This window comes from Scardinius erythrophthalmus (assembly GCF_964197995.2).
Source record: "Scardinius erythrophthalmus genome assembly, chromosome: 16".
Taxonomy (NCBI): domain Eukaryota; kingdom Metazoa; phylum Chordata; class Actinopteri; order Cypriniformes; family Leuciscidae; genus Scardinius; species Scardinius erythrophthalmus.
The window spans coordinates 19,937,066-19,958,845 of NC_138236.1; the positions used below are offsets into that span (position 1 = coordinate 19,937,066).

General features: G+C 34.5%; 3 protein-coding genes across 9 annotated transcripts; 2 read left to right on the forward strand and 1 right to left on the reverse strand.

Annotated features, from left to right (window-relative positions):
• Nucleotides 1–95: 95 nt before the first annotated feature.
• Nucleotides 96–3,259, forward strand: LOC308704756 (uncharacterized protein). 2 transcript variants are annotated; one of them, XM_081389298.1, is made up of 8 exons: nucleotides 100–358; nucleotides 468–734; nucleotides 852–1,154; nucleotides 1,712–1,795; nucleotides 2,159–2,248; nucleotides 2,656–2,684; nucleotides 2,858–2,913; nucleotides 3,112–3,259. In XM_081389298.1, exons 1-8 carry the CDS (start codon nucleotides 262–264, stop codon nucleotides 3,113–3,115), a joined length of 930 nt encoding a protein of 309 aa, XP_081245424.1. In that variant the 5' UTR covers nucleotides 100–261; the 3' UTR covers nucleotides 3,116–3,259. The 2 variants fall into 2 exon arrangements, with proteins under 2 accessions (XP_081245425.1, XP_081245424.1); XM_081389299.1 differs by lacking the exon at nucleotides 2,159–2,248 and having other exon boundaries at nucleotides 96–358.
• A 778-nt stretch (nucleotides 3,260–4,037) lies between these two features.
• On the reverse strand, nucleotides 4,038–10,268 carry LOC308704753 (uncharacterized protein). 3 transcript variants are annotated; one of them, XR_014031830.1, is made up of 10 exons: nucleotides 10,055–10,207; nucleotides 9,061–9,375; nucleotides 8,659–8,961; nucleotides 8,483–8,566; nucleotides 7,926–8,003; nucleotides 7,334–7,362; nucleotides 7,103–7,177; nucleotides 5,129–5,194; nucleotides 4,888–5,058; nucleotides 4,388–4,824 (listed from the first exon to the last, which is right to left on the reverse strand). XR_014031830.1 is itself a non-coding variant. In XM_081389294.1 (9 exons), the coding sequence occupies exons 1-9, from the start codon at nucleotides 10,104–10,106 to the stop codon at nucleotides 4,957–4,959; spliced, it is 1,104 nt and encodes a 367-aa protein (XP_081245420.1). In that variant the 5' UTR covers nucleotides 10,107–10,268; the 3' UTR covers nucleotides 4,038–4,956. The 3 variants fall into 3 exon arrangements, 2 of the variants coding, with proteins under 2 accessions (XP_081245420.1, XP_081245421.1); XM_081389294.1 differs by having other exon boundaries at nucleotides 4,038–5,058; nucleotides 10,055–10,268; XM_081389295.1 differs by lacking the exon at nucleotides 4,888–5,058 and having other exon boundaries at nucleotides 4,294–4,824; nucleotides 5,125–5,194; nucleotides 10,055–10,153.
• A 5,433-nt stretch (nucleotides 10,269–15,701) lies between these two features.
• On the forward strand, nucleotides 15,702–20,475 carry LOC308704358 (uncharacterized protein). Of its 4 annotated transcripts, none has more exons than XM_081388581.1 (8): nucleotides 15,702–15,776; nucleotides 16,107–16,309; nucleotides 16,409–16,714; nucleotides 16,868–16,909; nucleotides 17,113–17,193; nucleotides 18,135–18,163; nucleotides 19,980–20,038; nucleotides 20,173–20,475. In XM_081388581.1, the coding sequence occupies exons 3-8, from the start codon at nucleotides 16,555–16,557 to the stop codon at nucleotides 20,183–20,185; spliced, it is 384 nt and encodes a 127-aa protein (XP_081244707.1). In that variant the 5' UTR covers nucleotides 15,702–15,776; nucleotides 16,107–16,309; nucleotides 16,409–16,554; the 3' UTR covers nucleotides 20,186–20,475. The 4 variants fall into 4 exon arrangements, with proteins under 4 accessions (XP_081244707.1, XP_081244708.1, XP_081244709.1 ...); XM_081388582.1 differs by having other exon boundaries at nucleotides 16,029–16,309; nucleotides 20,173–20,462; XM_081388583.1 differs by lacking the exon at nucleotides 17,113–17,193 and having other exon boundaries at nucleotides 20,173–20,462.
• Nucleotides 20,476–21,780: the final 1,305 nt, after the last annotated feature.

Below are 21,780 nucleotides of genomic sequence, written 5' to 3' on the forward strand. Positions count from 1 at the left end.
GTTATAACATGATGACATTTTCCAGAGTTATTTCAATCACTGTTTCGAAACATGTGACTGCTCAACATGTAAGTTTCATCACACCGGTTCAACCCACATAGAGAAATGATCATTTTTAAACCCAGTTAAGACGAGTTATGAGTGACTACATGAGTAATGTAATTACATGGTCATGTCTTTGACAGTACCAGAAACATTTTTTTAGTGATCACTGAATGAAAGAGTCTTTCTGAACCTGGGAAATAACAAGCAGGGAAGCTGATGATGTTAAATGGAAGAGAATATCAGAAACTGAAAACGGCTGATAAGTGTCTTATGTTTCTGATGGGACTGATAATTCTCTGCTCATTTCCTACTGGTAAACACATTTCTATATGCTCTATAAGACATCTGTGGAAAAAACCCTTATGGAAAATAATTATTTTTTAAAAATTTCATAATGATCACCCAAATGTATTGTGTTGCAGGCACGAGTGGAGCAGAAGAGACTCATGTGTTCTGCAGTTCTGGTGAAAATGTCAGTTTTCCCTGTAATGATGCTCTTTCTGGCTGCACAACTATATGGAAATGGAACGGTGACAGGTTAGAGACATTGAAAAAGAGAGATGAGAGACTGAGTCTGGGGTCTGACTGCTCTCTGAACATCACGAAAGTCACTCATAAAGATTATGGGCATTACACCTGCGGACAACAACAAGGAACTGATGGACATGTTTATCTGCATGTTCTTCACGGTAATTGTAGGATAATGTAAACTGTATTTAAAAAATGCCAAATTCTCCATTTACACTAACAGATTACTGAAAAAAAATAAGCATGTCATGTGATTTCTGTCTTATTTTCTGTTTCAGTCTCTTCATCATCCTCACAGACTGAGATCAGATCAGGCTCTGTGACTCTCTCCTGTCTGTTGTATTCTGGAGTCCCTTGTGATACTTTGTTCCGTACAGAGGGACTTCAGCTGATCTGGGTGAATCAGGCTGGTGTTAGTGTGATGACAGACTCCAGATATCTGATATTATTCTCCTCAACACACTGTATCAGCACTCTGACTACAACACTCCTGAATGAAGATCACAACAGAGAGTGGAGATGTCAGGTTACTCAGAGAAATCAACCGAAGGCCTCAGCCACATATACTGTCAAGTATTCAGGTGGGAACAATATTGCATCTCATCATATATCAGTTTTCGAGGCCCTAAAGTTTAGTAGGCCTTTAGTAATGTCGGAAATTCTATTAATATCTTTCAGCCAGGATAAACAGAGTGTACAAAAATTGTACAAAAAAATAAATAAAAGCATATAGCATATTGTGCTTTAATTGTTAAATTTGAGAAAATAATGTTCAATTCTTTAACATTAGTTAATAAAATAACTGACAATGCACAACCCTACTTTTACAGCATGTATTAATGTGAATGTTAATTTCTACGTATAATACATTTTTAACATTTCACATTGTATAAATTAACATGAATGTATTATGAAAAAATAAATAAACAATGAACCATATATCATTCATAATAATATATGGACACTAATAATAACTTATTTTAAAAAGTAAAAGAATTTAAACAAACAAACAAAAAACGCCATAAAAATTGTTGTGCGTTGTGAGATCATAATAACTAAGGTTAACACATTTCTTTTTTTAATGATTGTAATATTCTGCAGTATGATGCATCTGAACTATAACACTCTTCCCGTACAGCTCAAGCTGGTACAACGACACCAGTGATTCCAGTCCACATCACAAACTCTGAGGATCCCTCAGCTAGAAACACACCAACACAAGGTAATCACTGTCTTTCTCACACCAGTGTTTCTCACATACACTTTTCTTCTCAAATCAGTCCCTATAAATATAACTGATTTCTCTCTGGGGAGACGGAGTGGATTACAAACTTTGTGAAAACTAATTGTAAACAAGTTCGTCAATGTGCTTGAGACTTTAAATCTTTGACAAATGCATGTCTATAGAGCTGTAACTGTAGTAAATACAATTTGTAAAAAGAATGTTTCTAGCTTAATGTTCTGCTGAGATTGTTGTTTCAATTCAGCTCATACATCAAAATTCCACACTCTGAAAGTACATCATTTCCAAATACAAAATAAAAAGATGGATTAAAACCCTGACCCTGTACGTGTTTTTCTGTAGTCTCTCTTTTAGTGATGGTTGTTATATTTCCTGCATTAGCCCTTCTCCTTCTTGCTTCTATGCTGTGGGTGATTTATACAAAACAGGCTGGTAGGTTATTGTAATTATTAATATTTTATAACAAACAAACAATATAACTTTAATAGTGTACATCACTTTCAGGTTGTATTGCATGTGAAGATTAAGATTTCTTTAATAAATTACATTTTAAAATATATTTAAATAAAAAAATTCACAATATTACTGTTTATTGTATATTTGATTTAATTAACGCAGCCTTGGTAATCTTAATCATTCCAGACTTTTGAACAAAGGTGGGCATGATGAAATGAGGGCTAAATTAAATGTTTTATAGAAAATACAATTCCAATTAAAAAGTCGCTTCATGACAACAGAAGCAAAAGTGAACTCTTCTTAACAGTTTCAGGATAATGCATTGATCTAGATGTGGATGTGCTATATCTTGCCTAATATTTTTATTATGTGACATTTTACAGATAACAAAGACGAGGCTGTTTATTCTGATGTAAGTATTATTTCTTATTTGTTGTCGATTTGGTAAATCCAATTTATGAAGGTAATTAACTGCCTATATACTCTAGCACTTGTATACAATAAAAAAAAAATGAGAAGAAGTTGTCAAGTTGTCAGAGTAAGTACTCATGTACCATATTTGTTTATGTGTCTATTGATGTTTAGGTGATGACATATGTGTCGTATTCTCGGATTCCAGCAGAAAACAGAGAGCAATATGAGTAGATACTACCACATCCATTCCTTAGTGTCCACTGACGCTCTGAATCAAAGAAAATGACCCAGGGGCCAGATTCACAAAATAAAATAAAATAAAATAAAATAAATAGACACAAAGAGATTTCATTGCAATAAGATTTATTTTATTTTATAGAATAAAGAAATATTTAAGTAACTCTTCTTTTTTCCTTTTTTTCAAGATAATCTTTCTTGAATTTATCAAACTGGCTGGTGGTGAGAAGAGAATACGGCAAAGTAAAAATGTTTGTACTTAATGAGTTTGTCTATGAATGCTGCATGCCTTTAAGAACGAATTGCATATTAAAGACGTATCAATATCCCAATGTCACCTCAGCTGTTTATTCTTCTTTTGTTGTCTGATTATAATGAATTATTGCATTTGTATCTTATTCTCAGAAGTGTTTGTCCTCTCATATTTAGTTATGTCCATATTTGGAGACATCTCGTTGTTGAGTCACAGGAACCCAGCAGTCTCTGCACCAAACACTGCATGATTTTACAGAGAACAGGAAGTTGTAACCAGATATGTGTTGTGCCTGGAAGTCAATGAAATCACAATGTGCCCTTTTAACCTTGTCATGACAAGAGAGAGGAAAGACTTATCTTAACTGAACCTCCACTTCATCTATAATAACATGATTTCTTCAGACATCAGTTTGATGTCTTTTTGTGCAGAACAGAATTTGGAGCTTCTGTTCATCCAATATTTTTTTAAATTCTGACAAATGTTTCACTTGACTGAATTGAATCTGACACTTTTGTAAATTATGTGATGAGAATTTTGCTGCTAAAGGCACACCGGGGTAAAAGCCGCTTTTGGATTTATTTTCCTTTAAACCACTGGATGGCTCAAAAATTCACCTCAGCACTTTTCTTAGCAACCGTGTTTGACTATGAATGTGGAATCTCTAATAGGGAGCACTTGCATTTTCAGTCTTGCATTCTCAGGCTGTGTCCAAAAGCTTAAAAATGCTGTCTTCTGAGGACATTTTCCCAGACTGTTTGGTTTATAAGAGTAAAATTATAAGCATAATGAGGCTGTAAAAACAGACTGTTTACCTATTTGGGATTTAATATTTAATGTTTTTTTTTTTTTTTTTTTTTTATGTAGATGTATGTAGAAAAAGTAGAATCTATAATATTATTTATTATATTTTGAGACAAAGGTCTTGTAATGTTTTCAGTTTTGTTCAAGGTAATTAAAGCGTTAAAGTAAAATGCATTAAAGCATGGCATTTGGGGTAAAAGGAGCCCCTGCGGTTGGTGCTAAAGGCGCAATAATTAACATGATAATAAATCTGTGTGGTAAAAGGACCACCTTGCCACCTCATACATTTGTAAGATTTTTAAACAAAACAAACCACTTTTATGATTTATTTTCACACAAAATCTGTTGCTTCATCAATGCTCAATAAAATCCAATAAATGTCAAATAATGTTTTTATACAACCATACACTATGGGAGTAGTGAAAAGCACATTTTTATTAGGGTGTGCCTTTAGCCCCATTGTACCCTATAGTACGCAATCACCAGAAAGATGATCGGCTGACAGTGCAGAATTTGACAACACACCGCTTCCTCTACAGCTCTGCTGAGTAGAACACTTTCAATGAGGATGAAGATGTTGTACTTAAAACAGTTTGACTATTTTTAATTAAAAACAATTACTGGAGAATGAAGGTGGCGGTGCAAACAAATAAGAGAAAATTAAAGATTTGGAATGATTTATAATTTAAAACTGTTCTCTTGATCAACAAACAGTTACTATGAAATAAAAATCCTTCAAGTCCTACAAATAAATATGATTACTTGAGTTTGTTAACATGTGAAAGACAAACATCTCAGTTACGTATAGTAACCCTCGTACCCTTTCAGTCGGTCACGTTCAACTCTGACGTGGCGTCGAACGTGACCGACTGAAAGGGAACAGTATTTACCATGTCAACAGGTTAACAAAGTCAATTATAGGCATTTCTCTGCTCATGATAGCATGAGGTATTTGCATAATTAATAACTGATTCAGTTATTTGTGACGGTTCTGGTTCACAGAGGCATAAAGTTGACTGCCGTTATCCTGAGGTCCTCTGATTGAAGCGTAAGTCACTTTATCATCATCATCAATAACCTGAAAGAACATCACAGATATTGTCAGTTTTGAGAGAATATGATGGAAGTACAAAGAAGTGTTTACCCACCTTGTTATTTTTGCCTTGGTTTTTACTGAATGTGGCAATCTCCACATAAGTCACGTCTTTCTGCTCCTAAACATCAGTGGAAACATGGTGAACTAAAGTACAAAATCCATCAGTACTTTGTAAAGTAGGCTAATTATTATGCAGGTGCTGCAAATGTTTTAAATATGTTGTGTCATGTGCCATTTTCACCTAAAGGTTTTGGGAATATCTAATATTTGTAACAGGACTTTTACTGATTGTGTTACTTCGCTTGTCTGTGTTAGTGGTGGGAATATTCAGTGACTCTTTCTGTACATTAAATTGTTTTGCAGGTAGGGGGGTGATGGGTCCGAGACAGGGAAAACTGCTGATCGGAGTAATGGTGTGCCGAAAGATAGCCTACACAATGCTACAACAGAAATAACCTCCTAACCCACCCACACCCTAACAGGCAGTTTACAGGACCAATTGTAAAGACCTTTTGGCACGCCCCCTACCTTTCGGCATGCTCATTAGTCATTACTCCTACCTGAAGATATCCACACTTGTCATTTTGAGTGAGTCATTGAATCATTTATTCAAGCGATTTATTCAAAATGCTGATTCATTGAGGAATGAAACACCTCCGCTGCTCGGTGTGTTATGTTGTGACCTCGTGAAAAACTGGAAATATTGTGGCTAAAATAAGTTACTCTTATTTTATAATTAACTTATTCATTATTGAAAAAGGGAATATCAGGAAATAGTACTGCCTTCATGTTAATAACTTCTCAGAAAAAGCCCATGACGTCAGTGCTATTTCAAATGACGTATTCAAATTAGAATTGAACACATCTTCTAAATTAGGCCAGCATCCTGAATCTGTGGCATATGAAAGTAGTTCCACAAATAACATAGTGTTGGTACACTTCTGGTTTTTCTTAGTTATTTACATATTTGTTGTGTCCAATTGTTGTGTAAAATCAATATCGCTTTTTCATTTTATACAAATCCAACTGCCATCATCTTGTCTCATAGCACCTCAGAGGACTTGAAATTAAAGGGGTCATGACATGAGAAATCCAATTTGCCTTGATCTTTTGACATATAAGAGTTCTTTGTACCATTAAAACATCCTGCAAGTTTCATAGTGTAAAACATCCTCCTCATTATAAACAAAACATTTATTTATTAAAGCTTAAAACGGTTTTCTTGAAGATTGTGGGATTTGTGACGACACATAAACAAATACCATTTGCATATGACATGCCCCGGAGTAAGACATCGACGAATAGTTATGCATCATTGCTCAATAGCCCCGCCCACTGGCATTCAGTCGCTTAACGGCTGATATTAAAATCAAATAGAACCCATGATAATCACTGACACTCTCTACACTGGATACAGTGTACAGATGTGTATAGAGTTTCTGACATACTCCACGCACTTGAGTCTGTCGACAACAGGACAAATGGAAGATTGTAAGAACGTTCGCCTTGAGGCATACAGTTTTAACAGCTTGTTTGTGTCTCTGTACAGGACCCTGCATCAGTAACAAGTGGATGGTTTATTTTAAAGGTGTCCCGGATTGCTTCGGAAGATTATATGTTTGTTCCAAGAAATGATGTTAGCCAATCATATTGGCTGTTTGATGACAAGCCTTAAAAGAGCCGCCCCTAAAAATTTATCATTTTAGACCTGGTCAGAATGAGAACTGAAAATAATCATTTTTATGCATATATACTTATTTTTTGTGCAAAAACTTTATTAACACTATAAGTGAACCTTCAAAATAATTTAAAAAATCCATGTCACACCTCTTTAATCATTGCAGTGTTCATCTTGTTGCTAATCTGATTTTGTAGGCCAACATTGCAGTGTTGGTGAGTAGCTGTGTAACAATTATAATGTACATTATAGTATACTTAACATTATGAGGGATAATATGGGCTAAAGAAACTGTCAAATATACACAGATATGAATCGCTTATGGAAGATGAATCATGGATCACTTACATTGGTGCTGGCAGTAGGATGAATGGAGATGTTGATTGTATCATTGGTTCCATTATATTTATTCATATTTGTGACCTTTAGACAAGAAACAATATTCTAAGTTTTACTGCTGCGTTTATCTAAGGTGAGTGAAAACAGTACACATACTGGACAGTCTATCCAAGCTTATAGACGCAAAAAAAAAAAAAAAAACTCATCAACATCACGGGTCTTTGCTATTTTGATACTTACCACTGAGTCATTATTCCCTCTTCTAATATCTGAGGAATAATTATCACAAGAACAAGAGTAAAATACAGCATGTCATTAGTTATTGCAGACTGATAATTGATATTGACAATTATTCAGAAAAAGTCTAATGCTGTGTGAATAGTAACTTTATATTTGTCTTTTTAAATGGTTCATTGACCTCAAAATGAAAATTCCGTCATCATTAACTCACCCTAATGTCATGTTAAACACAAAAAAGAATAAGAAATTTTGAAGAATGTTGGTAAACAAACAGTTTTGACCACCATTGACTTCCATTGTATGGACAAACACAAACAAAAACACATTTCTCAAAAAATCATTTCACAGAAGAAAGAAAGTCATACAGGTTCGGAAAAACAGGGTTAGTAAATGATGACCACATTTTCAGAAATTACACAAGTGTCACAAACTATAGTTCAAGTTTACCACTTAAAATTTTTATCATCACATCTTTCCAAATTAATATTTATATGATAAAACTGATGTGCTTGTCTGTAATTGTCTGTAAATTCTTTGGATGTTTTGGACTTTGTCTGTTGTCACAAAATATGAGCAAAAATGTAAAACTCACCACCTCTTTTTTTACAAACCACCCAAAGAATAACAGCAGGAAGGAGAACAGCCAATGCAGCAACAACACCAACAATCACTAGAGGAGAGACAATATAGAGTATAGAGTTACACACTCAGATCCAGATGAAAACAACAGCAGAACGTTTACTATATATTACTGTGTCATTTTAAACAAAAATATAAAAACCACAAGTTCTGACACACTTGCAAACAAAGTGTACATTGTATGTTTCCTAAATGTGTTTTAGTAAACACAGACATGATTGGTTTAGATTGACATGATTAAAGAGTTACTTTTCACATAACAATAATTTCATGTTGTTTTTATCTATTTAGTTTTTATGAGTGACAGAAAAAAGCGTTAACCTTTAAACATGGGCAATGTTTGTGATCAGCTGTACTCTAATATCCCCAAAGCAAAATGAGTTATTTACATACTAAAAAAGTCACTTAAATGAGAACTACTGGAGCTACTGGAAACAATTCAAATGAGAAAAACAATTAAATACATGTACAGTACATTTATTAATAAACATTCAACAGCTGATTATGTACCTGGTTGTGTAGAAGTTACTGGTTTATTTACAGTTGTGGTTTTCTCTGTGCTTGTGACTGGAGTCAGTGTCTTTGTGTCTGGAGCTGTAAAATATTAATTTTAAGATGCATTATTCTGTAGAATATATAAATTTATTTTATTCTTGATGATCAATACAAAGTTCACAACAATTTACCTGAATACTTGACAGTATATGTGGCTGAGGTCTTCAGTTGATTTCTCTGAGTAACCTGACATCTCCAGTCTCTGTTGTGATCTTCATTCAGGAGTGTTGTAGTCAGAGTGATGTTACAGTGTGTTGAGGAGAATAATATCAGATATCTGGAGTCTGTCATCACACTAACACCAGCCTGATTCACCCAGAACAGCTGAAGTCCCTCAGAACGGACCAAAGTATCACAAGGGACTCCAGAATACAACAGACAGGAGAGAGTCACAGAGCCTGATCTGATCTCAGTCTGTGAGGATGATGAAGAGACTGAAACAGAAAATAAGACAGAAATCACACTACAGACGTCACTCTTTTCATTACACGTGAGTTTTAAGGTACTATTTAATAAATTACAGAAACACTGACCATGAAGAACATGCAGATAAACAGGTGCATCAGGTCCTTGTTGTTCTCCATTCACATATTGTCGGCAGCTGTAAAGCCCATAATCTTCTTGTGTGACTTTCTTGATGTTCAGAGAGCAGTCAGACCCCAGACTCAGTCTCTCACGTCTCTCTATGTCATTCTTCTTTTTCTCTCCAGTAATCAGTTCAACTGTCTCTGAAAGTCTGGTATAGATCCATGTAGTTGATGTGCAGTCAGAGAGAGTATTATTACAGGGCAGACGGACATTTTCACCAGAACTGCTGAACACATGATTTACTTCTGCTACAGTCATACCTGAAACACAGTACATCTGAGTAATCCTATTTTACTTATTAATATATTAAAAGATAGAATTAAAAAATCTGGGTTAATTATTAAACCTTAAATGACATAGCAGATAAAAAAGCCTGTAAATACAAAGCATGTCTTGAATGAGACACAAATGAGTTGTTTTAGGCAGTGAATGAACTAGACTAATCTGGACATTGTGAATACCACTGAAATATAATCTTATGTTGCAGTTCACTTTAAAACACTTAATTACTCATGTGCTCTCAAACCTGTATGCATTTCATAAAATATATTTTCAACAGTTTCAATTGTTTTATCCATGCAAAACAGGGGTCCCAAAAAAAAACCCTTTTCAACAAATAAGTTTAAAATAAATATTTATTTTATGAATCATACAGGTTTGGAACAACATGAAAGTGAGTAAAAGACAGAAATTTCATATCTAAGTGAACTACCCCACTCTACACATTGATACATGCTTCAGACTCCTGAAAGTGAGAATAAAACATAATGGCATTTGTCAGAAAACTCTATAATAAAACAGTATGTAGCATACGAGATCATAACATGAATAATTCAATCTAAATCCTAGCCAGACTCTATGCCAAAGTCATTTTTAATATTTTTTAATAAATGGCTGTTCAAATTATACAGATAAAAAATATTTTATATATTTCTTTACCTGTTAAAAATGGACAGAGAATCATAATTTCCAGCAGACACATTTGACACATTCTCTTTTGAACAATCTTCCGACAATCCCTCTGACAAACCTTCCTCTTATCTGACCAACTAAGAGTTTAGAATCTCACTATACAGCTGTGTTTCGCTGACTGTTGACGTTTGTAATGGAGAAGTGTGTCACATGTTCATGTATTTCAACTTTTCAGTTGTCTGACCCTTATATCATTCTGTAGGCCTATTTGTACTGAATCAACAATATGCATTGACCAATGACCATGAATATTGGTAGTGGTCGACCTATAGCCAAGACTGATTCATCGGCCGATATGATTTTCTGCTTGGACGATGCGTCAGAAGCGGCGCGCCAGACTTTTATATTTTCTTCATTAGTTTATGAGTATACGTTGTTAGATAGAACAGTTAAACAATGTAAACAGTAAATGCATGCAAAGTATTACACTATTTGATTTTATATTATTTGTCATAAAAAGGCAAACACTGTAATACTTTCTCATTTACCATCAGCAAATACGCATTATCATTTAAACAAATCTTGGTAACACTTTACAATAAGGTTCATTAGTTAACATTAGTTAACTAAGAATGAACAATACTTCTACAGCATTTACATTGACGCTTTCCAAAGCGTCAGTTACATGACGCCTAAACCTACCCATAACCGAAGCTTCACATATGGACGCTAAAGGGTGCTTTGAAAGTGACAAAAAGTGACGCCTTAGGTATGAGCAGGGCCGGCCCTGACCAATTTGCTGCCCTAGGCAAGATTTTACCTGGTGCCCCATGCATCACAGCCCATTTCACCCCATCATTGTGTTCATGATTTAGCATATATATGTGATAGACCGGATGTCACATGTGACACTGAAGACTGGAGTAATAATGCTGAAAATTCAGCTTTGCATCACAGAAATAAATGATAATTTAAAGTATAATAAATTGAAAAACAATTATTTTAAATTGTAATAATATATCACAATTTTTTTTTCAATTTTTATGTATTTTTGATCAAATAAATGCACGCTTGATGAGCAGAAGAAACTTTTCAAAAACATAAAAAATAGTAATGTTTCCAAACTTTTGGCCTGTACTGTATCCCCCCCCCCCCAAAAAAAACTGCACAACTGTAGAGTAAAATATTAATAAAAAAGTGATAATAAAAAATGCGTCTTAAAACTGACATGATTGTTACAAAATCACAGAGTCTGGGGACTCTGGAGAACTCAGAACAACTGCTAACATTAAGTTTAAGGTTAAAATAACTGCCATGAAATTATAGGATCTTACTCCTATGCAATAAATTGTTCATTCACTACATCACTTTCTTTACCTCTGTCTTTATCCCCTTTTATCCTCTTCTTTTTGGCACTGTATCTAACGCAGACTATGCTCATTTATAATGTGTCATAAATAAACAATGAACAGCTGTATTTTTATTAACTAACATTAACAAAGATTGACTAGTAACAAATGAATTGCTCACTGTTAGTTCATGTTAGTTCATACATTAACTAATGTTAACTAATGAACCTTATTGTAAAGTGTTACCCAAATCTTTGAATATAAAAAAAAACATTTCATTTCATAAACCTTGCAGACTCAAAATAAATAAGTCAAAATAAGTCTTATAAATAAGTTAAAATAAGTCAAATAAAAATAAATGATAAATATATCAGCTTTATATTAGCCATCGGCCACCCTGCTCTGTAAGATATAAGGTATCGGCCATCAAAAAAATAATAATATCAATATCGGTCGACCACTAATTTTGAGTAATTTAATATGTATGTTTATATTTTATACCTTTTTCACACTTATCAGGCTGAATATTTGTAACAAACTGAGGCAAACTGAATAAAAATGCAGAAATGCCATTAAGAAAATAAGTAGCAATTATTAAAAAATCATAAATGACAGAAAATTGATAATATAAAGTGAATTACGCAAACACCTGTCCAAATATGGAGTTTTGTTCCACTGAGTGAACAATTTGAAGACATTCATTGCTGTTCTTTACATTACTCAGATAACAAATACACACATCAGCTAAACATTCAACTGCTTAATGTGGTTAGTTTGCATAACAGTGGTCATCTCTGAACCCAGTTGAGCACACATCTCATAGACAGAATTTGTAAAAACGCCCTGTGTGATCACAAGAAGCTATAAGCAGAGGAGGAACTTAAGATGGGTGTGTGAATTCTGAATCATTCCTTTGACAGTTCCTCTTCTTTTAGCAAGTTGAAATCTGTCAACAACTCAAGTGTAGAAGCTGTGGGGATCTGGACACTAATCTTTGTGAGTCTGCATGACAGTGTAATAAACAAATGATCATAAGCCTGTTAAAGAGGCACATATCTCATAGACAAAATGTGTAAAAACTTCCTGTGTGATCACAAGAAGCTAAGCAGAGGAGGAACTGATGATGATAAATGGAACATAGAATGGCTGATAAGTTTCATATGTGTCTGATGGGACTGATAATTTTCGGCTCATTTCTCACAAATATGTTTATATTATGCTCAATTAGTGAAAAAAAGTTTTGGTATGGAGTTTGCAAGCTTAGTTTATTCTTCCTAACATTCATGTAATGATCTCAGAGTCATTGTGGCATTTGTAAATGGGTGAATCAGGGTGAATCAGGCTGGTGTGAATCTGATGACAGACTCCAGATATCAGATATTCTTCTCCACAACACACTGTATCAGCACTCTTGACTACAACACTCCTGAATGAAGATCACAACAGAGAGTGGAGATGTCAGCTTACTCAGAGAAATCAACCGAAACAACATCGGGACATGTCATATTTTATTCAGTCAGTCATTTAAAGCTAAATGATTCACCCAGACAAGTAAACAGAAAATGCTTAATGTAATTAAATGTTAATGTCAAGTTCTCTTGTGGTTGTTCCTGAACTTTTGTTATACTTCCTATTTCCTGTTCTGTCTGCCGTCTTTGTGGTCCTTTTGTAGTTTTCATGTTGATTAGTTGTCTGATTGTTCCCAGGTGTGTCTTGTTAGCCCTTGTATAAACAGCCCTTGTGTTTCCTTTGTTCCTTGTCAGTTGTTGTTTGGTGTTTTGTTCGGATTATAAACCCCTGCACGTAGATCTGCATCTTCACCTGCATTCCTTGCTCCTCGAGTTACAGTTAACACCATGAAGCTGCCTTTTAAACGGAACAGTGAATAATGAATTAACACAAACTTTGTATAATTCTGTATTTATTAATCAAGCGTGACAATTTTTTTAAAATACTTTCAGTTTCTTAATACTATTCCTTATTTGATTTATGACAAATATCCATTAAGTTTATTTAATGTGTTAAAACTGAATGTTATATAATCAATTAAAATGTATGAATCTTAAATTTAGGATACTTTCTGTGTTCTGTGTTGACACTTTATCCCTGTGTCTTTATGTTGATTAACACTCCATAACATAAATCATAAAAATTAGATTGCCCTAATTAGTGATGCTTTGCTCTTTTTAGCAGTGGAGCAGCTAGATATACTAATCAATCAGAACAAAGTTACATCCTGGTCGTCACAGACAAAATAAATAACCAAGGATGATAACTTATTTTTTAATTATTTGCTTTCATTAATGTGATTTCATAGCAGATATAAGGTAAAAAATAAATAAAGATTATAAAAAGTTTATCTTTTTAGGAGTCACAAGTATAAAAAAAAAGTCAAATAATCAAATGCAGAATATATTTTTCATGTGACAATAAGTGTTATACTTTAAACCCATATTACATGAATGAAAAAAAATCCATCTGTGAAGCATATATATATTTTTAATGTAAATCTGCAGTTCTTATGGTGACCGGGAGGGGACATGTTCAGTTCACTTAGTTTTGTCGTGGCCACAACATACTCGTGGGAACGTGATATTAAGTCGTGGAAACGTAATACTGTATCGTGGGCACGAGATATGTTGAGGGAACGACATCCGTTTCTCGTGGCTACGAGTTTTATAACATGTGGGACGAATCTTCACACACGACACGGGCTCTCCTTTTACCCCGGGCATAATTAGGGCCCGAGCACCGATGGTGAGAGGACCCTATCGGAATTGCTCCATTGATTATTATTCCGCTTCTTCTCCAAAGTGAATTGCTTTTTTGAGGGCCTAAACTTGAAAACTCACGAAACTTTGCACATTTGTCAGAAGTGGTGAAAATTTGCGTGATATGGGTTTCAGAATTGGGTGGGGCAAAATGGCTCAATAGCGAATTAATATGTTGAGGGAATGACATCCATTTCTCGTGGCAATGAGTTTTATAACATGTGGGAACTGAATATTCACACGCGACACGGGCTCTCCTTTTACCTCGGGCATAATTTACTTTATTAGTTGTTAATTTAAGTTCTCATAATTTGTTTTTGTTTATTGCCTTAAACAGGACTTTATTCGTGACCCGAGTATGTCATTCAAGCCAGCAAATTTCTGACGAAAAATCCCATTCAACTTAAGAATGTACGGAGCCCCTAAAGGGACGTGGTGGTGGAAAAAAAAATTTAGGATGGCAGATTTTTTTTTTTTTTTTTTTACATCTTTTGCGTTCCTTCGCAAAACTTTTGCGTTCCCTCAGAAAATTATTTGCGTTCACTGTTTAAATCATTTTTGATACAATGTATTTCCTTACAGCGAGAGTGAAAGACATGTCATGACAATGAAGCAGCCCTTCCAGCAACTCAGTGTTCAAATTCGTTTTTATTCACTCCTTCAAGTGGGCTAGTGTACTAATGTATACAGGGAATGAGAGTATGGGGATGATTCTGGATACAGCCAGAGTATTTTAGCACAGTGATCTATCCGAATCAATGGGAAAATACATGTCTGAGAACCATTAAAGTCATTCAGTTCCAGTATAAAAACAGATTAAATAAAATCAGCTTATTAATTCCATTATTTCAATATTACATGAACCTCAGAGGATTCATAAACATTTGTACACCTAAAAAGATTTCATATTTAAATGTTGTACATTTTGGATTCTGTCAATAAGTAAATATTTTACGTTTGACAGTGGTTCTCAACCTTTATGACTCAAAGACTCTCCGTTCAGTACAATATTAAACGGCTCCCTGATAAACTATTTCCAGAATTTCTACTTGATTATTTATTTGATTTATTATTTCAAAATTTGTTTGATATAAATTAATTTATCACAATTACATTTGTGATTTCAGCTGTATGTTCTTAAAACCAACAGTTATTGAGGATGAAGAAAGAAATATTATAAGAAATAATCTTGAGAAATCTTGATATTACTTATTTTACATAAAAATTTGATTATTTGTGATGTGGTTGAGTATCATAAAGTCTTGACTGCAATATTTGCAAAAAAATGTTCCCGTGTTCGTTTATGATTAAAACTTGATATCTAATGTCACTATTATGGACTCTTAGACATAAATAACACGTTTAACTTAATAGATATTCCACAAGAGCATATTTATATTTTGTATGTTGTGCATGGTAGTGTCAGTGACATGCAGCTGTATAAAGTGTATAAAGTGTCAGCACTGAACAGTCAGTTGATCAGAGGAAGTTCACAACCACAGGAGGGGCTGATGATGACTGAAGGAAGAACTGGAACTATATATAAGAAAGACTGACAGAAACAGAAAATGTCTGATCGGTGTCACATGTGTCTGCTGCGACTGATCATTCTCTGTCCACTTCTGACAGGTAAAGAAATCTTTATATGGTCTATAAGACATTATGCAAAATCTGTATAATGTGAACAACCATCTCTTCAAAAATAATTAAATTTCTTTGGTATAGAGACTGGCAAAGAGTTAGATTGAGCATATATGGTTTTATCTTGCTGAAAATGTTATGTAGGTTACTTTAGTTTTTAATATTCAAGAAAATATTTTCTGTATGTCATTAAAGTTTAAATAATTAACACTATTATTTTACTGTAAATCATGTGTTCAGCAGTTCTGGTGAAAATGTCCGTCTGCCCTGTAATAATGCTCTTTCTGACTGCACATCAACCGGTTGGATCTATACCAGACTTTCAGAGACAGTTGAACTGATTACTGGAGGGGAAAAGAGGAATGACATAGAGAGACGTGAGAGACTGAGTCTGGGGTCTGACTGCTCTCTGAACATCAAGAAAGTCACACAAGAAGATTATGGGCTTTACACTTGCCGACAATTTGTGAATGGAGAACAACAAGGACCTGATGCACGTGTTTATCTGCATGTTCTTCATGGTCAGTGTTTCTGTAATTTATTTAATAATACCTTAAAACTCACGTGTAATGAAAAGAGTGACGTCTGTAGTGTGATTTCTGTCTTATTTTCTGTTTCAGTCTCTTCATCATCCTCACAGACTGAGATCAGATCAGGCTCTGTGACTCTCTCCTGTCGGTTGTATTCATATAAAGTCCCTTGTGATACTTTGGTCCGTTCTGAGGGACTTCAGCTGTTCTGGGTGAATCAGGCTGGTGTTAGTGTGATGACAGACTCCACATATCAGATATTATTCTCTTCAACACACTGTATCATCACTCTGACTACAACACTCCTGAATGAAGATCACAACAGAGAGTGGAGATGTCAGGTTACTCAGAGAAATCAACTGAAGACCTCAGCCACATATACTGTCAAGTATTCTGGTAAGAAATCTTATTAATCAAATTTTGAAATCACTGTTAGACAAGCATAATGCTAATTTTATCTTCTGTATTAGCCAATTATTAATTGTTAAAAAAAGATTTCCATATTTTCTAGTATGATATATTTGAACTAACACTCATCTGTGATTCCAGCCTCTGAGGATCCCTCAGCTAGAAACACACCACAAACACAAGGTAATCACTGTCTTTCTCAGTGGTTTGTATTTGCGCATTCATGTGCTTACTGTGGTACTTCATCAATATGTTTGAGTGCAGTGCTGGCCCTATAACTTTCATAGTCTATAAGTGTATGAAATGAAATGCGTTTTGTTAAAAATAATGTTTTAACCTAATGTGATGTCGAGTCTGAAAGCACCGTTCTCTGGTCTCTCCCTCAGTGGCTGTGATTGCTGTTGTAGTTGCTGTATTGGCTGTTCTCCTTGCTGTTATTCTTTGGGTGATTTGTAAAAAAGGATCTAGTGAGTTTTCATAATTGTTAATGTTTTATAACAAATACTTAAACTCATTTTCATGTTGTATCATAAAAATGTAATGTGGATGCATTTTATAGCTGCATTCAAATACTTCCAGGCTCTGTCAACAGGAATAAAATGAACTCAACTGCATTATTTCAGTGTAATACAACCCGAATTCCAGATTTTTTTTATTTTAATTTGAAATTTCAATAAATTTGAAGAAAATGACAAGAAAAAAAAATGCAAATCACATGAGCCAATATTTTGTGCACAATAGGAAACATAGATAACATTACAAATGTTTAAACTGAGAAAATAATGCCTGTACAGGTCTCAAAAAAGTTGGCATGGGGACAATAAATGGCTGAAAAAGCAAGACATTTTGAAAAGATTCAGCTGGGAGAACATCTAGCAACTTAGCTTAATGCTAAATCCTGAAGTAACCCTTTAAGTTAATTTATATCAGGTCTGTAACATGATTAGCTATAAAAGGGATGTCTTAGAGAGGCAGAGTCTCTCATAAGTAAAGATGGGAGTCTCTCCAATCTGAAAAGAATGCATAAAAAGATTGTGGAATACTTTAAAAACAATGTTCCTCAACGTCAAATTGCAAAGGCTTTGCAAATCTCATCATTCTACAGTGCATAACATCATCAAAAGAGGGAAGGCCTTGTGTATTTCAGCAGGACAATGCAACACCACTGCAGCTATTACAACAGCATGGCTTCTTGCAACATTACAACATCTATGTTCTATTGTGAATCAAATACTGGCTCATGTGATTTGAAAGTCTTTTAGTTTTCATTTTATTCAAATTTAAGAAACGTCCCAACTTTTCCGGAATTCGGTTTGTAGATTAAACAAACAGGATTTACCAGCTGTAGATCAACAGTAGATGTGCTGTATGTTGCATGTTTCATAAATACTTCACAACTATTTTTCAGATAACAAAGAAGAGGATTATGACACTTCTGTAAGTATATAATATCAATGATTTACATCTGTGCTCAGCAGAAAGTTTCTCACCATGACTTTAAAAAAGTGCACAAACCAGAGTCAAACAGGACAGACAGGACAATTAAGATGATTAAAAGTATTAAAAATAAATAAAAACTATCTTGTCGCCTTCGTACACCAAAGTTCTTTTCAAAATGGTCTTGGTTTGAGGCCACTACTAACAAAACAACAAACAAAATAAACTACCGTCACCAATGATATAACTTTCCTAACAAAAAAGAAATGTGACAAATACAGAGAGCTTCCCTGCTTCCTTAACTAGCAATAAACAAGAAAAGAAATGGTGATAAAAAATAAATAAGGAAAGCACACAAACCCTACAGCTCTTGTGAAAAATAACAGCTACACAATTTACAGTATTTACATGTTACAGTAGTCAAAAACATTCAATGGTAATAAAAAACAATACAAAGATGAATAGAGAAAGAAAATCACAATACATCCACACTATCACACTATCACACAATACACAAACTAATACTAATACACAAAACGGATGTCTTCCTACGTAACCCCACACAAAATCATTTCTATTTATAAACTAAAGACTAAAACATTATTTGATCAAATCAATTTAGAAAGGTATTTCATTACCTTTAGCCAAGGCCGCCTTAATGCACGGGCTTACCTGGGCTGAAGCCCAGGGGCCTCCCAAGTTCAGGGGCCTCCCATGTTCAGGTTTATGATGAGCTGAAAAGGTCATATTGTTTTAACTTGTCAGATTTTGTCGTTGTATGTCGCTAGTCGCTTGTGGACGTTTGTAGTGCTGTCGCTCTAATGTTATTGTTATGGTGCGTTCACACCAAACGCGAAAAGAGCGTCTGGCGCGAGTGATTTTAATGTTAAGTCTATGCAAAGACGCGTTTACGCGCGTCTAGAGGTCCCGCGGCGCGAATGAGGCGTTGCGGTTCGTGTCCGCTCAGTGCCACTAACATCTCCGCTTTGGGGTGTCTGTTGCGAGTGTGTTTAATCGACGTTTTTTTCAACACACAGTAGCCTATAATCATCAGCGATGCACGCGATTACATTTAGAAATAGACAAGCTTTGTTTCCAAATGCACCAAGCAATGATCCTTTCAATTTTATAAACTTTTATAAACCCAGCCAATATAATCACAATGAACACATCCAAAATAAAATCTTTAACATGTAGGCTATATAACAACTGCAAAGCATCTCATTTGTAAACAAAATGATTTACGCAATAAATCCAGAATAAACTCACTGACTGTCGACAGTTTCTTTTCCATGCATCATTTTATTATATCCATGTTTGTGGTTAGTTAATTACTGTCAAATCATATAAAACAGTGAAATCGCCCTCGAACTCTTCTGTCTCTCCTGCACTCGAGACGGTGACGGGAGCTGAGCTCCACTTAAGGCTTCTTTCCTATTGGTTGTCGCTCGCGAAAATCGCTTCTCATTTGCATAAAGTTGAAATTTAGTTGCTGTGTGTGGTTGTTAAATAAAGTTTCTTGTGTTTATTTGCTCAGTGATATGTTAATAACAATATTAAAATTGAAAACAATATAAAAAAAACTCACTGTTGTAGGTCTCGAAAGAAACTAATGCATTATATGATGTTGTAGATGACCTAGATATTACACTTTTTTAAAATGAGACTCTATAAATCGAGGGGATGGGGGGCATACAAAACCTCTCAGCCCCGGGGCCTAACATTAGGTTAAGGCGGCTCTGCCTTTAGCCTATACTATACATATAGTCGTCTCTCACAGATCGTATCTTGGCTCATTATGTCTATTGATGTTTAGGTGCTGACATATGTGACATATTGTGGGATTCCAGCAGAAAACGTGTCAAAGAGAGCAATGTGAGTTGATACTTTCTGTTTATCAATGTGCAGAGACACTCCTAATCAGCGAAAATGACCAGGAGAGTTTATATAATAAACATGTTTTCAGTATACTGTATATATTGAAAACTCTTTCATATGTTTATTTCCAGATACTCTTTCTAGAAATTACCATATGGGCACAAACGCACTGGCTGGTGGCGAGAGGAGAATCAGGCAAAATAAAAATGTTTGCAGCTTTAAGATTCATGTTTGCTTAACTACTTTATTGTAATTGTAATTGCTAAGAGACTTTGTAAGCATTTATTCACTCTTCCAACCTCTGAACGGATATTAATACTGTATATAACTCAAACAAAACATTTTAACTTTTTTTGTGTGCAGTAACGATATAAATGTAGAGAAAATCTGTAAAAATAATAATACGTATTAAAGGCTTGTCAATATGTCAGTGTCACCTCGGCTGTTTATTTTCTTTGCTTTTGTTTGATTGTCATGGATTATTAATGAATAATACTTAGTTAATAATATTATCTGTTAACTATTTTTTTCAGTGTTTAATGCACTTCCTTGGTATTTGAGGAGGGAGAGATCCTTATTTTCTAGACATGATTAGAGATCAACATTGTGATAATAAGATAATCAAGACCTTTTGAAAGTGAACACTAGGGGTCGCTATGTTTGCAAACTGATGTTTAAGTTTTTGGCCATGTATTGTTGGCATTATCTTGTTATATGTGTGAGTTCTGAGTTTGATAGCCTATGTACTGTAAAACTGAGATGGTGCAAGTATTATTATTATTATACTTTTTATAGCTAAAATTAAGTATTTTTTGTCGTCTGAAGACCTGCAATCTGTAGTACACGCGTTTATTTCATCCAGACTTTGTATTACAGTTAACCTGGGTGTTTCACAGTCCTCATGGTCATTTAACCTACTATCCCCGCTTTACGGATCATAGTTTTATTAAATCTATTGCATATATTCTGGTATTAATGTTACAAGCAATATCTGTATTCAGTATCTGAGAAGTGAAGAGGGTCTGACCCATGTCAGGAATGCAGTAACTGTGTTTGTGACTTATTTAAGAGAGATAATAAATATGTACTTGCTTTGTAATGAATTAATTCGATCATGCAATCAAATTAATCAGTTCTAGAGTGTATTCCTTTTTATTTTGAATACTTGAAAAATACTTTAAATAACCACACTTGTGTAAAGAACCAAACACCATTTTCAGATGCTCTGTACTGTTAATCAGAACCTGATGAAATGACATCAACTGATCTATAAGTATTGGCTTTTTTGGTGTTCTAGGGTTACGTTTACACGACAACGATGTATTAAAAACGGAAAAGTTTCTCCTCTGCACAAATGACAGCATTGACAGCAAAATGATCCTGGTTCACAAGGATCCGTGAAAACGACTGAAAATGCTGTATTCTGCTGCCAGGCCAGTAGTTGGCGATGTCACTTTGTAAAGAAACACCTCTGAAACAACTGAACAGGTAATACACATGCGCATGATGTCACCGTTTTCAAAAATTCATGTTTTTGTTGTTTACACAGGCGATAATGGTACCGTTTTTAAAAACTTGCACTTTACATTACATTTTACATTTAATTATTTAGCAGACGCCTTTATCCAAAGCGACTTACAAATGAGGAGAGCAATGGAAGCATTCAAACTAACAATAGGGCAGCAATATCCAAGTGTTGTGACCAGATCTAGAAATTAAAACTGTTCGCCCCAACAAGT